The sequence below is a fragment of the Centroberyx gerrardi genome, chromosome 24 (assembly GCF_048128805.1).
Source record: "Centroberyx gerrardi isolate f3 chromosome 24, fCenGer3.hap1.cur.20231027, whole genome shotgun sequence".
Classification (NCBI taxonomy): Eukaryota; Metazoa; Chordata; class Actinopteri; order Beryciformes; family Berycidae; genus Centroberyx; species Centroberyx gerrardi.
In genome coordinates, this window is record NC_136020.1 from 8455733 (window position 1) to 8470669 (window position 14937).

Consider the following 14937-nt stretch of genomic DNA (forward strand, 5'->3'; position numbering starts at 1 on the left):
TGTGCTTGTCTGTCATTATTCAGTGGCTATTTTTTTCTCATTTATTTGCCTTCTTTTTTTCCCCAAAACATCATATGACACATAATAGGCCTCCAGAGCCACGGGTCCTGTTTACAGCACCATCTCTTGTCAGTGGGAACAAAACCAGTGCATTGGGCCTCGTGCATCCTGGAACTATCCCCAGTGTGCATTATATTTTGAGTATAGCTCTCACCTTCAATACAGCCAGGAGTTTGAAATGGCCAATTACTGGTTCGACCTCTCTCTCCACTCTACTCTGTCCCCCTGCCAAAGAGCCCTATGTCCCTGAGAGATGGGATCACACACACACACAGGTTGGCACGCTACACATTGACACACACACACTCTCTGGAAATTACCCTGCAGTCAGCTCCATTTCACACGGTGGACCCAAGGTGTAAAGTGCTGACTCATCTTTGGCCAACGTACAGTTCTGCTAATGGGCCAGAGAGAGAGAGGGATGGATGGATGGATGGATAGAGGGAGAGAGGAGGGGCTGCAGAGGGTAGGGCCTTGTTGCCAGGGCCATATCGACTCTGGGAGATCCAATAGGCTGCCTTCTATGCAATGTGGCCCAGGAGAAACCCCTGTTGCTGAAGCGAGACTGGTACATTCACACACTGACGATCACAAACGTGTGTGAGTGGATGCATGTGGGTGTTGTAAATCCTAACCATGCTACAACAAGGTGCAGGGGAGATAACAAGGGTGAAGGTGTGTGTTAGGTATGATATCTTGCCTACTTAAACAAAGGCCTCTGTTGGTTGAAAAGGGATCCTGCCATGGTGTGTAATGTCGCCCTAACTGAATGTGTCCCAGTTGCTCTGTCTTAGACTACATTGTGGTTCACTAGTGGCATAGAGGGCTTGCAATTTGCTTGGTGGTTGGTGACTGGACAAGATAGTTATAGGTGGAGCAATACAGTTTTAATTAAAGTCTGTAAGAAGTCTGTAATGCGATGTAGACATAGAGGGGTTACCATAAGGATGGAAAAACCCTTGGAATGGTTTGGCAGGTATGAAAGGCAAAGACCTAAGAACATCAGCCATCATGTCCCCATGTGAGAAAATATCCCTTTTCTTATCTAGATGTCATTAGGAATGACCTCCAGTATTTGACAATGAGCAAAGTCTTGCTGTGTTACATTCTTGTCACAAAGTGCATCCCTGAAGTAGCACCATGGTCGCCAGGTTTTCAGTCCTGTGCACTAGGACGTAGCTATGTCAACCGCTGCCCAACACCTACGGTATCTGACACAGGCGTATCCATTAGCACCAGAAGGTCAGGCAACCCCCACTCCAGACCAGTCCAATTTTTGTGTATCCATGTGCTGGGGGGACATGTGTCTTCTAAACCGGGCTGTCTCTTTATTGAACATTCAGGCCAACCCAGCGGAGCAGTCCCATCTGCCTGTCGGGGGGGCCTCCAGCTGGAAGGGACTGAGACACAAGGAGGTAAACTTGACCCATACAAAACCAACCCCACTCCACCCACCTATCAGCCTCCCTACCTGCCCCCACCTCCTAGAGGCCCCACTGACTTACAAGCATACTAACTGTCTCCTCTTATAGACCCACATCTTCAGCCTGACCAATGCAGCAATATGCGTGTTGTCTCAATATGTGTTATGGTACGAGTCTCTTAAGTATTTCAAAGGGGTGTTCTGACTGAAGGTGGTGCTCTTTATTTTTTTTGGTGGAGGCAGCCTTGGCTTCCAAGGAGGGAGCTGGGCAAAATTGTCTTTGTGGCACAAACACACACATATGTACACATGATCATATTAGATGAGCTATACACTACAACCTCCTGGTTTGTCAGGGTATGTATCCCAGTCAACCTTTGACATATCCTCACAACATGTTTCTTGTTTCTCCTTTCTGTCTTTCTCCCTTTTTTTGTTTCTCTTATTGCGGAAATGACAGGTCTTTTTCCCACTTGTCTCTGCACTCTGCTATTTTTTATCCTGCCAGCTAGACCGGCTTTTTTGCCTTTTCTGTGTAACACACATTAACTGGTTGCATCCCTACCTCTGGGCCCTGTGGGAGAGTAGTACTCCATGGACTAATGCTTCTGCTCTCTCCTCCTCTCCCCCCCCCCCGCCCCCCCAAACCCCACCTCTAACTCTCTGCAGACACGAGAGGAGAGGAAGATGGAGGCCATCCTGCAAGCCTTTGCCCGGATGGAGAAGAGGGAGAAACGCAGGGAGCAGGCCCTGGAGAGAATTGGTAGCAACAAGTCAGAGGTCGGGTGCCGCAGTGACATCAAGGAGGAACCCCCAGCCACGCCTGAGACGGCAGATTCCCCAGCTGCCATGCAGGTGAGAGTACAGAAAATGACAAAATAAACCCTCTTGTTCTGTGTGTTTGATGAATGCAGGTAGAGTGACATAAATAGTTGTACCATACCACCATACCAGATCTGGCTAGGTTGTAATAACATGTAATTGTCCCCCCCATGATGAAATGTGTGGTGAGGGCAGGGATGTTGGGTATGTTAGGATGTTAGGTCCAATTGTCCCAGTACTCCTCTTTTATCTTTCTATCTATTTCTGTTTTTCGATGTCTATCTATTGATTCCAGGTAGGAGGTTCTTTTACAAGCCAATGTCTTGTAATTGCCTTCTTACTTGCTGCCATAAGAATTTTCTAATAAATATTTATCCCTCATCCATTTCCATGCTTATTTTACCTAGGTAGAAAGAGAGACAAATTAATTCAATGTCAAAACCTAATATAGTAGTAATGACATTATGAACATCAAACCACGAAGTCTTTTATAATGGGATGAGTCCAGAAAATGTGGGTGTGATCTGCCATACAATGTCTACACTATCTTAAGTCTTTGCTGGCACAAAGTTTGGATCATCTTATTAGTCTGTCTTTTTTTTAATCTTAAATTGCTTTTGGATGTCATGATCTTTGACTGTGAATAGACAGACCAACAGAGATTGTAAAGGTCTGTCAAGCGGTGATGGTTCAATATCTTTCCATTTGGCTTCATATTCAGGGTTACACGAAAGGACCAGAGGCGTCATCTGTGCTACTACATAGTAGTCCTTCAAACATGGTAGGGCCATCCCTCCCCCTCTCTTGGCAACTACAATGTTTTGTATCTTATTCTTGGACTTTTACTGTTCCTTATAAATCTTGTTATCCGCTTATCCCACTGTCGGGGATTTGCACTGGTAATGGTATCTTGGTAGGATGTTCATTTTGATGGTCATTATTCTGTTGCCGAGATCAAGCATAAATTAACCTCACCTGTCAAGGTCATCATTAATCTTTTGGTTAATATGTGTAATTTACATTATAAAGGTGAGATGTCAGTTTTACATCTGACTATTTGATGCTTGTAGAGTGTCAAAGTTGTATTTGTTTTCAAGCTCAATATTAAGGGCATAACCCGAAAATCCACTGATCCGATTTTGATGAAACTTGGGAAAATTGTTAATCTCACTAAGCTTTCTAGCAATTAAAAATTACTTTGACCAATGAGTACATTGCAATTACAGGTCAAAACGAGGGGACACATTTGTTACTCATTAGCATAATTTCTGGGGAAGACATGTTCACTGTTGCCTTGTTTTAATAAATGTAATGATGAATGCATTGACATCTTGATTACTTAACATAATGACAAATCCTTATCATAAACTATATTGTAATGACACCATTTCTTCTCTCTTAGCCACTGCTGGAGGTGAAAGAGGAGCCAGGACTGAAGCCAGCCAAAGTCAAAGGCTCAAGGAACAGGAAGAGTTTCTCCAGGAACCGCACACACATCGGCCAGCAGCGTCGGCGAGCTCGCACCATCAGCACCTGTTCTGACTTGCCACCTGGCTCTCCAGTAGAGTGCATTGAGCCCCTTGCCAATGAGGCCCCCGAAGGAGAGATGCCCATCGCTCCAGAGCCTGAGGTCATCTCCTCCCAAGCCCCGGACGCCAGCCCTCCACACAGTAGCTCACCTGCACCTGACAGAAACCGCTCCGGGCACAAGAACTTCAAAACTAAAAAGGTACAGCTGCATTTCTATTTCTGCCTGGGCAACAATAATGCCACCACTACTAGGCAATTTTGTGATTGTCAGACACTTTGCTAAATGTTACATATTCACTAAAGCATCTTCTACAGTGTTTCCCACAGGTTGCCAATTTACTTGGGTGGCTTTGAGCCCAGTATCTCAAATTGTCAGGCACTTAAGTCTCTCACTTTAGTAGAAGCTAATCAGACTAGCGCCATTTGATACTGCAACAGTAGCGGACTATTATACTTGCATCTGATTATTGCTAGTTTTGTGAGGCAAATATAACATTCAGCTAATTACTAATAGCTTATAGGCTTCTTAACATACAATATCGGGTCCATCATTAGGCTACGTTTCAGACTGCTTTTCTATTCAGTTTATGCTTGCACAGACACTGTGACTTTTGAAGGAGCACACAATGTCTGACCAATACCATGTGCTGTGTAGGCACAATAGATTCTGGTCATTGGAGTTCACCAACATGCTTCCAGTGCTTGACAGCATTAAAATGTTTGTTTTTTTTAAACTACATTGATGAGAAACACCAGGTTTGAACCCCAGCTAAGTGCATCTTACAAAAAACAGATTTAATGCTATCGAGCACTGAAAGCTAGTTGGGTAGCTACTTATATTGACCATAATTCATTGAGCTTATGCCACAGCACCTGCTCTTGCTCAAGTAGTCCATGCTCTTTCGATTCGCGCTGTGTCTATGCTGACGCTAAATTTGAAACAAAGCTTGTGAAATAAACCTAAAATAAAAATTGTCTTGGACAGGTGTTAATATATCTGGGCGGACTGCCCAAATATAATCAATATATGGGAAACCCTGATGATTGTCAGACACTTTATAAATGTCATATCTTCACTAAAGCATCTTCTATCTCTTTCTGCAGCAGCACTTTGTGAGTGAGTGGGTGGGTGAAAAGCAGCAGGAGCGGGTGGCGGTGCGAACCCCAGAGCCGACTCCGGAGAGGCCGCTGAGAATCAGCAGCGACCCTGAAGTCCTCGCCACCCAGCTTAATGCCCTACCGGGCATGGCCTGCTCGCCGCAGGTCTACAGCACGCCCAAACACTACGTCCGCTTCTCCTCACCGTTCCTGGCCAACCGCAGCCCCACCACCCCCGGGGTGCCCACTGGGCGACGGCGCTCCAGAGAGCTGCCAGAGACGCCACCGACCACCGGCTCCTGCAAGAAGGTACCGTGTTTTACTTCAGCAATTTGTGGCACCCAATTAGCTTTCACAAGGCATGTCCATTTACTCCTGAAAAAGTGTAAGTTACACTGATTATTTTTTTTCTTCCCCGTGATTAACTGAAACAACATCTTAAGGTTTGAAGAGTTATGTGGGTCCGTCCTTAAATTTGATATGAAGCTAGAAATGGTCTCCTTTTTTTTTTTTTTTTTTTTCTTCCATCCATCCTGTTGACCCCATTTTTTAAAAGTTGTGATGTCTTAAAATCATTGGATCATCTGTATTGGTGGCTACTATGGTGAACGACATGTCACTAGTATGAAGAGGGACAGGCCTACCAGGATTTTTCATTCAAATGTGTCCTTTGCTGAGTTACTAAACCTGTCCTCTCTTACAGCGATGGTTGAAGCAGGCTCTAGAGGAGGAGGGCTCTACCAGCCCAGCCAGACGACCAAGCCTCCTCATGCCCAGTGAGGGCCCTCTAAGCCCCTCCATCAACGGAGACTCTGACAGCCCTCTACCCTACAATGGCAACTGCTCACTACCAGGTAAGCTAGTTATAAGTATGTCTCTGTGAGAATTATTCTTTTAATGGGTCAAAGCTTTGGTTATATGCATGTGCTTTCTAGTGGTAAGACATATTCAGCCCCACTTTTAGGAGTCGCACAAAGTTCACTTCACAATAAAAGCACTTGCAGAAATACCCAGCTACAGCACACACTATTTTCCTTCTTACAGAGTTGCCCACACCTCTGAAAAAGCGGCGGTTGAGTCCATTAGATGCCTGCATGTCTGAGAGCTCAACGCCCTACGGCTCCCCTTGTGCCACGCCCACCAGGATGGACCAATCGGAGGCACCCATAACTCCCCTCTTGTTGGCCACCCCACCACGTCCCCGTACTGAGGAGCCCAGTGCAGAGCCCTTGCCTACTACTCCAACACAGACACTTAGTGCCCCTCAGGAGGTAAGAATGTCTATATTGAAATACCATGGTTCTCACACATTCTCACACTTGCATACAGGAAGAAAGGGAGTCAGGTGTTTACATCTGTCCTTGTGTGTGCAGAGTGAATCTTCGGTGGACAGCTCCCCAGAAGGCAGCCGCAGACCCAGTACCCAAGAGGTGAGTGGAAGAGACGCCAAGAGTTACCATTTCTCATGAGGGTTAGGGCTGCAGTGACTATTTGACATCGTTGATGATGTCAACAACTCAATTTGTGTTTGTTTTGGGTTATTTTGGGTGTTTTTTTCAAAATGACCCGGTAACTCTAGATGCAATATTGTTATGACATGAGAAAACATTTCAAATGTTTAAGCAAAACTAGGGATGCACCGATGCCACTTTTTCAATGCCGATACCGATTATGAGTATGAAAGTTTAAGTATCGGCCGATACTGAGTTCCGATCCATTACTTTTACTGAGCAGTGCAGGCTTACTTTCTTAGTTTGGGGTCAATGGACAAAATTATTGAGATAAAATCCTTGTTTTTCCCACTGTTTGAGAAATACAGGCTTCTATGTGCCACAAATGCATAAAATCAAGACAGTTTGCTTTTATTTCTTACATGTTACTCATGGCTTTCGGTATCAGATTTTAGTCTTGGGTAAAATCTCCGATACCGATATTCCATTTTAGCCGGGTATCGGCACCGATACCAGTATCGGTATCGGTGCATCCCTAAGCAAAACACTGCAGAGGTCTCAATTAGTAGTAGCACAGTGCTATCTTAACCAAATGTTGGCTGTAGTGCAATAGTAGTAAAGATAACGTTTCAGTTCTTATCACCTGGCATGATGCTGATGATGCAATGGCACAAGTAACTTAATTACTAGAATCATTCTCAGAAAAATCGGTCATCATAATAATTGTTTGTTGCAGCCCTAACATTGGAAAATAATGCATTTTCATCCATTGTGACATGCAGTCATGTAATGATGATCCCTCTCTCCTTTCCTAGGCCGATCGTCCCCCTTTACTGCTCTCCTCCCCCTGTGTCAGGGCTCCCAGTTCAGACGGGCTCCCAACAGAGGGCAAGGTGTCGGTGCCTGTGAGTCCCCAGCCTCCCACTGCTGAGTCCATGGACTGTGGTGGAGAGGACAGGGCCGATGTTGGGGTCGTGGAAGGCAGTAGTGAGGCCTCCTCCTCCACAGAACCAGCTTCTTCCTCCTATACTGGCTGGATAAAAAGCCCAGAGAGAGGCCCTGCTGGACCAGCTGGCCTGAACTTCTCTCCAGTCAACTCCAACTTGAGGGACCTCACCCCCTCACACACCCTGGAGCCCCTGGCAGCTCCCTTCAGGCCTGAGGCTGCAGCTGGTGCTGCAGGAGGGGCCACTGCGGGGACGGTGCCAGTGGTTGGCTCCTCAGCCCCCTTCAGTGAAGGCCAGGGGCAGCTCTTCTACCCCTGCTCAGAGGAGGGGAGTTCCTTGGGTTTCTCTCGCTCACTGAGTGGGGACGGCACCGGAGAGGGAGGGGGGTCGTCGCAGAACCCCCCACAGAAGAAAAAGGTGAGCTGCAGCAGTCTAATTATTGTAAGCCTCTTTCAGCTGTCTTTTACTGCTTTCCTTCCTTGGAGTGTTGCATATATGGCAAGATGAGACAAAACTTTAATGATCCTTTAATGGGAAAAAAATGTTGCAGCAGCAAATGGAAAATAATATTTTTTTTAAATGTAAAGAAAAATATATAAAATGGGAGTTAAATAAAGATACTCATGGACAATTCCACACTAGGAACATATGAAGTAATTTATGGATGAGAGTAGCGAAAAAAGTATGGATTACAGCACTAAGCAGGTGCTCAAAATAGCAGTAGTATTTCTTGGGACAACAATGAAGGCGAAATATGTACCGCATAGTGAAAGAGTGAAAAACAATATATGCACATTTCTGCACATAACATTATGTGCAGAAAATGTGCTCATGTCCACATTAAAGGGTCTGCAGAGGGTCATATGTACATAGAAAAGGTTTGTAGGCAAGTAGGAATCCATGATCAGACGCTGTTATTGCACAAATTGTTTTTGGCTCACATTTTGCATTGCTCACACCACTAGACAATGCGGATCAGATGATCTCAAGTCAGGATGAAAGGAAATGACTGCATGCCACAAAGTGCCCTTTTTTGTCCACTGCAGACTGTCCAAATGCTGCCCTCTGCTGGTGTTACAGTAGACTTGCTGTTTTATTTGTAAATGACGTCATGGTACTGCATCTTCCCAGGTGTCCCTGCTAGAGTACAGGAAGCGTCAGCGTGAGGCTCGTCGCAGCGGCTCCAAGACCGAGTGCAGCTCTCCCATTTCCACCGTGCCGCCCTTGACCGTGGACGCCTTCCCTGTTGCCGTAGAGACCACCAGTGAACCTTCTCTACCCCCTGCTCCCACAGCTCCCAGCAACACCAACAACGCCCCTCTAAAGGACCCCCAGAACAATGAGGAGGCAGAGGCTCCTGGAGAGAAAGGAGAGAAGGAGGGGGGAGAAGGACAGTGGTACGCGCTCTAAAACATACACTGAGTGTAGAAGACATTACGGACACTTTGCTGTTATCGATTTGCACCCCATTTTGTGCAATCAATGTGTCATGTATATCAAAGCTTTAACAATCCTTTCATCGTTCTCCTCCGCCTTATCTGTATCTCCATCTCCACTTTATGATTGAAGTGGGTTTAATAGATTAAGGATCATAGCTTTCACATGTATTTAACCACTAATTTTATTTTGTTGAAAGAGCAGGTATTCTTAATATGTTTTTACATCTAAAAATGTATAGTATTTTTCAGCTTGGGAAAGAGCAAAATTGGCCTCTTAAGCAGAATTTGAATGTGGGTCAGTGGCAACCAGCTAGATCCTTTGTCAATAGTGCCCCAAGTGTCCATCCTTCTGCATAATTCATACTGTGTTCATATTGTGCTATGTAGTGTATATATACTTTAGCTTATATGGTCTTGCTGTCCTACAGGGAACAAGGTTGTGATGTTACTGATGTTTCTCCTCAGGACGTCGTCCACCTCTGTGGAGCAGGCCCGAGAACGCAGCTACCACAGAGCTTTGCTGCTTAGCAAGGATAAAGAAACAGGTGCGAATAATGACAATGACACACAGCCATCCACATTAAAAGTCTTTTCTAATTTCAGACATTTTCACTCCTTTGTAATATTGTTCAACCTTGTTCTAGATGGAGAGACAGAGGGTGGTGATACACCAGCAGTAAGGGATTGTCCATCTCCGAGTCTTCAGAAGACCCCAACACATGCAGTAAGAAAACACAATCTGTTCCTTCATACCCGCATGATGTAAATCCCACTCATCTCTGCTAGTCATCACAACAAAGTGGTAACACTGTGTGACTTGGCCTGTTTCTCTCCCCCTCCAGCCTTGCTCTCCTGGCCCTGCTGGCACCGGCCAGCCTCCCAGTCGGCCAGCTAAGGAAGAAGAGAGCGATGGTCAGCCTCGGACGCCCAATCCGACCAGCCAGCCGCCAAGCAAGCCCACAGGCCCCAAGCCAGCCCCTCTGACCCCCACCAAGCTGCATGCCTCCCCCCTACCCTCCTCCCCCGTCCACTACCCCGGTCCCTCCCTCCTCCACTCTCCCAAGCCCCAGCCTCAGGGCTCGCCCTTCCGCAGCCAGAGGGCGCTGTTCTCTACCCAGCCTCAGACCCAACCCCAGCCCCAGGCTCAGACCGGCCCAACCCCTTTCCCCCAGTGCAATGCCCTGAGCGCTCCCCCGCCACCCCCCCCTCCTCCACCAGCACCACCGGCTTCGGCAGCCTATTTCCCCAGCCAGAGCGCCTCAGCCGCTGGGCCCTTCCCCGGGTTCAAGCCTGCCGTCACGTCCCCCTATCCTCCTGGTTCCCAGCCCCTGATGCAGACTCTTCCCCATAGCGTGCACTACCAGAGCTCAGCTGCCCCGCCTCCTCCTCCCCCTCCACCCCCACACCCGATCCCCGGCTCCACCCTGCTACACGTCAACCTGCAGCCTCCTCCCATCCAGCAGCACCAGCTCATGCTGACGGCTGCGCCTCCTCCGCCTCCTCCCCCGCAGGGCCAAACCTCCCAGCAGCAGCAGCAGCCTCCCGCTGGCAGCACCCTGCTGTCGCTCACCCCTCCACCTCCTCCTCCGCCACCTCCCCCCGCCCCCTCGACTGGCGCTCCCATGCAGCCCCACCACTTTCAGAACTTAGGGGGTTTCCAACCGGCCTTGCTGCACCCCGGTGCCGCCGCCAACCCTTCGGTGCCCCCATCCAACTACCCTCCGCCCCACCAGCAGACGGGACTGCCTCCCCCTCCCCCTCCACCCCCCCAACAGACTCAGCCAGGCCCGGTCCAGGCGCAGCCCTCAGCCTCCCAGATGCCTAGTGGGACTCGTGGAGCCCCTGCGTCCTCGACCCCCTTCCACAGTTCGGGGTACCTGGGCACGGGGTGGCACTGACCGCCCTCCCTGCCGTGGGGCCTGGCCGCCTCTTACAAACTCTGAGAGGGGCGTGTAACATAAGCTGTAGATATATTTTCTATGTACCTGAACACATGGCCAATGGAAAAACAGCTGAACGTGGGATGAAAGGGTACTTTTTAAAAAAGGACGGGAAAATTTAAAAAAAAGGACCGTGAAATAATCTTCAAAGCAGACTTTGTATAAAAATGAAGATGGACGATCCCCCGGTGCTCATAACCCTCTCTCTGGCCTCCTTTTGTTTTTATATATCCTTCCTGTGATGGAGTGGAAAGCTCTCTGTCCTGTGTCTTGTTTGGACTCCTGTTGTAAGGCCCCGCACTTTGTTTATCAATGGACATTCCAGCCTATATCCCCCCCTCCTCCTCCTTTGTCAGTTATTCCTTTCACTTCCTCTTCCTCTCTTGTCTGTTGTCTGCTCTCTACACCATTTATTTGTTTAATCTAGTGGCTCATTATAGCGAAGAGAAAGCTTTTTGTATAGAGAAAAAAACACAGAATTATTTTTTTTATTCCTCTGTCTAACAACAAATATCTGTGCACCGCTGCAGAGATTCAGAAAAGACCCTTCTGGGAGCCCGCTTCACTGCCCCAGGAGGCTGCACTCATACGCACGTGTGTGTTTGTCTGTATGTGTGAGTGTGTGTGTGTGTGTGTGTGTGTGTGTGTGTGTATACACCTGCGTGCATGCACACTGAGTGTTTGTGGGATAGGGTGTGAAGGAGTATGCCTGCCTGTCTAGTGTGAGAGTCAGAGGTGGAAAGCACGAGAGAAAGAGTCGTAGTGTAATGAGTGCTTGTAGTCTTCTGAGGTAGCCAGAGTGGTCTCGCTCATAGGTAGGACGTTAGCGGTTTATTTTTGAATATCAATGGTTATTTGTAGAAAGTGTAATTTAATGTATAGGTGGTTACTCCAGCTTTCACCAGGAACAGGTTGTAAATATTTGCTTCTTTTCTTTTCTATGCTTGTACAATTCGCTCCCATCCCATTTTGGAATATGGTTGTAAATATGAATGCTCTCTTGGCAAAGCTGAATGTTTCTGTGACAGTAGCATTATTTTTATTTTATTTTTTTCCTCTATGGACTCTTCAACTTTGTCTTTTTTTATTATTTGTGTGTGTGAGTGTATGTTTGTGCGGAGGGGAGAGACTCACAGACACTGCACTGGTTGGCTATTTTCATGGCTATTTTCATGGTTCATTATAATAAATCACTGTAATGACAGTTTTATACCACTCGTCGTGTCATGTGTCTCTGTCTGGGTAAACGCTCCGCTGCCGTCTCCGCTGCCAGCCTTGTTGACAGGCGTCCACTGTGCTTTCTGCCTCCAGGACGGAAGACGGAAAGCATTGAAGGATGGCAACAAGCTGCTGCCGAGAGGCTGAGATATACCTGTGAGAAAGGCTTGTTCAAGCCTGTTGTGTGTTTGGCCACAGCACGTTTGTCTGCCTTTGGTTTGTTTGGACAATGGCAAAAATTGTCTTAGAAGATGATATTTTAATGAGCAAATAATAGGATACAGCAAAGTAAATATAATATAAATGAGAATATAGTGAAGGGGGATTTATACACAGCATAACTGAGTTACAATGCTAGAAAAGTATTAAGTAGAAATAATTAATGTGAAGTACTGTAATGTGGAGTAACTCCAGTAGCTACATTTGTGCAGCACTTTTATAAACAAAATGCCAAATTGCTGCTTTTTAACTTACTGTGACTATCATTCCTCCCTCTATTAGAGATGCGTATTACAGGGGGTGTCAACATTCATGTGAGCAGTTGGCCTTGCACACCTCTCCCTTTGATCCAGGAGGCTGTGTGCATATCAAAGCTGATGCTTCCATCTCAGCCTTCGTGATTACGAGGGCTCTCCTGCCCTTTTGTTTCACTAAAGGGAACAAATAAGCATCCCCGCTCCCACTCAGCATGTGGAATTGTCTTTCTACTCTCAGGCCTCTCCCTTATTGTTAGTAGCCGTTGAATTATTTATTATTTTCCAAAACAAGTTTGGTCCACAAACTTTTAGACTTGACAGCTTCAATGTAAGATGAAAGCTCATTCCCCAAAGTCATTCACAATATTTCCATTTAACTGTCCTATTTATATTTCACAAGGTTTTGACGTCCTGTGTGAACTGCGGAGCTACCTGAAACTCACTAAGCTGAAAAAGTAAAAGGGTTAAAGTGCCAGGTTGTGCTTGCTGAAGGATCGGAACGGCTGGCGTTGTCAGCACTTTAAGTCCTCAGAGACACTTGTCTCTGAAAAGGCAACGGAAGGGTAAGTCCCAAATTTTTATCACTACTGCTGCTTTCTAAAGGAACGGGAAGAGTAGAAGGGAGAATAATGTGACATCTGCACTTCATGATCTGGGACCTGATGATCTAATATTGCCATCAACATTCAACTTATTCATTGTTGAACATTAGATATAATTCCCCCCAAAAACTTCTCCTTGTTTTGAAATAGTTTGTTTTAATAAGTTAATTTTAGTCAACAGATGTAAGTACATAAATTCTTCAGGAAAATTGGCAGTTTTCATGTTTATTTTGTTTCATACGATGTGTTGCAATGTCAAATTTACATGATAGATATGGATAAGAGTCAGTTGCTGTGATTCCATATTATTACTGGCTCATCTGGACACACCCAAATAAAAAGGGTTCAACATGTCTGTCGATGTCTGGTCTTTTGAGTTAGGACGAGAAAAATATTACCTAGACTTTTTGTGACCAGAAACCGTAGAATGTGCCCTTCTCTTCTTGGAGCAATACTCTTATGTTTGAGCTTGGTGGGACAAACACACAGGACCCCTTCAGTTACATGTGGCCACAGCTAAAGGAACAGATGGCGGAGAAAAGGCGCAGAGGGAGGCACGTTCACAAGGATAATGTTGAAAACCAAGCTCTTTTACAGCTGTGTGGCAGTGGAAACAACTAATTCTTTATTAGGAGGTTGCTGCTGTTGTCTTTTGACTCTTATCATACATTAACATCCAGTTTTTCTCCATGACAATAAATCAGAATTGTAGTCGGCAGGTAAGGATATCCAGTGAACAGCAGTGTTGTACGCCAAGGTAAGACCCACTGTTCCTTCAGTGTGTTTTTTAGATAGACAGTGAAGAAAGACAAGAAACAAAGAGATACAACAGTTATCAAAGTTTCAAGCCTAGTCACAGTTCATGCTGTTGCTTAGCACAGCACACTGGATGGCTGAATCACTGGGGTACGCTACAACCGCTTTCCTTATGCCCTTTAGTACTACACAATACTGTATGGCACACACTAATAATGGACCAATAGCTTGAAAACACTGCATCATCAATTGTGTACATTTCAAAGTCAAGACAAAGTACAGGGACGTATTCAACATGTAGCTATACACAGAATATAGATTTGATACATTTGACATATTCGCCTATTCAATGCACTTCAAATTTTCTTTTTTTTTCTCTTTTCATCAGATTTCTCACCAGCAAAACCTCTAATCTCTACCTTCTGATTCTATCACACCAAACATTTGTTAATCAATAAATACATCCAACTTTCTGTTCGCTCTGTTGCTTCTGCTGTTAAAGGAACTTCATCCCAGGCCAAATGCTTGTGTACTTGTATTTTCTTTAGCCAACACTCCTGCGCAGAAGCCGCTACCTTCTGAATCAGCCAAAGGTCACACACCATGTCAAACCCAAGTCCTGACGGAGTCCTGTGCATCGAGTAGTTATTCAGTGTTATGGTATACTACACTGTTGATGTGACGACTTGATAACAAAGAGAAGATCTGACAGCTTTGACCTGAAGTCTTTTTAGTCCTCATTTGTGTCGGTCAAAGTCTGCTTAATTTGTTGTGATTTAATTCGATCTGATCGGCCGTCCCTCCGTGGCTTTAATCCAGCAAGAGTCCCGGAGCTGAATTACTGCAAGAAGAGTCCTTTAATTTTGGAACGACAGCCCGGATTTTTCAGCTGAACCTGTGAACTGACATCCTGCCCCTCTTATCAACATGGAGAAAAGTCTGAACTGAAGACGATGCAGTGGCACTGCGTCAACACAGGTGAACTCAGAGCAAGACGTGTCGTTTATCGCGGCGGTGAGACGAATGAGATGGCTATTTTACAGGGGGGTCCGTTCAGAGAGGGGGGGGGGGGGGGGGCGAGAGGCATCCTCCTGTGCCCCCCTTCCTCTTCTTCCTCTTTGATCTGTTCATCATGCCCCAAAACGTCAGCTGTGCATCCCAGCCGCAGGCCGGAC

The 14937-nt window shown here is 46.2% G+C and overlaps 1 protein-coding gene across 2 annotated transcripts in view; it reads left to right on the forward strand.

Annotated features, from left to right (window-relative positions):
• kmt2e (lysine (K)-specific methyltransferase 2E) overlaps window positions 1–11925 on the forward strand; it is a 35090-nt gene extending 23165 nt beyond the window's left edge. Inside the window, exons 14-26 of one of the 2 annotated variants that reach the window (XM_071905655.2) lie at window positions 1404–1475; window positions 2153–2338; window positions 3027–3086; window positions 3708–4034; window positions 4940–5242; window positions 5637–5787; window positions 5978–6204; window positions 6307–6363; window positions 7200–7748; window positions 8463–8728; window positions 9236–9315; window positions 9415–9494; window positions 9613–11925. In XM_071905655.2, coding sequence (XP_071761756.2) covers window positions 1404–1475; window positions 2153–2338; window positions 3027–3086; window positions 3708–4034; window positions 4940–5242; window positions 5637–5787; window positions 5978–6204; window positions 6307–6363; window positions 7200–7748; window positions 8463–8728; window positions 9236–9315; window positions 9415–9494; window positions 9613–10668 — 3414 coding nt within the window. In that variant the 3' untranslated portion in view covers window positions 10669–11925. The remainder of the gene's footprint in view (window positions 1–1403; window positions 1476–2152; window positions 2339–3026; window positions 3087–3707; window positions 4035–4939; window positions 5243–5636; window positions 5788–5977; window positions 6205–6306; window positions 6364–7199; window positions 7749–8462; window positions 8729–9235; window positions 9316–9414; window positions 9495–9612) is intronic. The other variant, XM_071905657.2, reaches the window with a different exon arrangement.
• Window positions 11926–14937: the final 3012 nt, after the last annotated feature.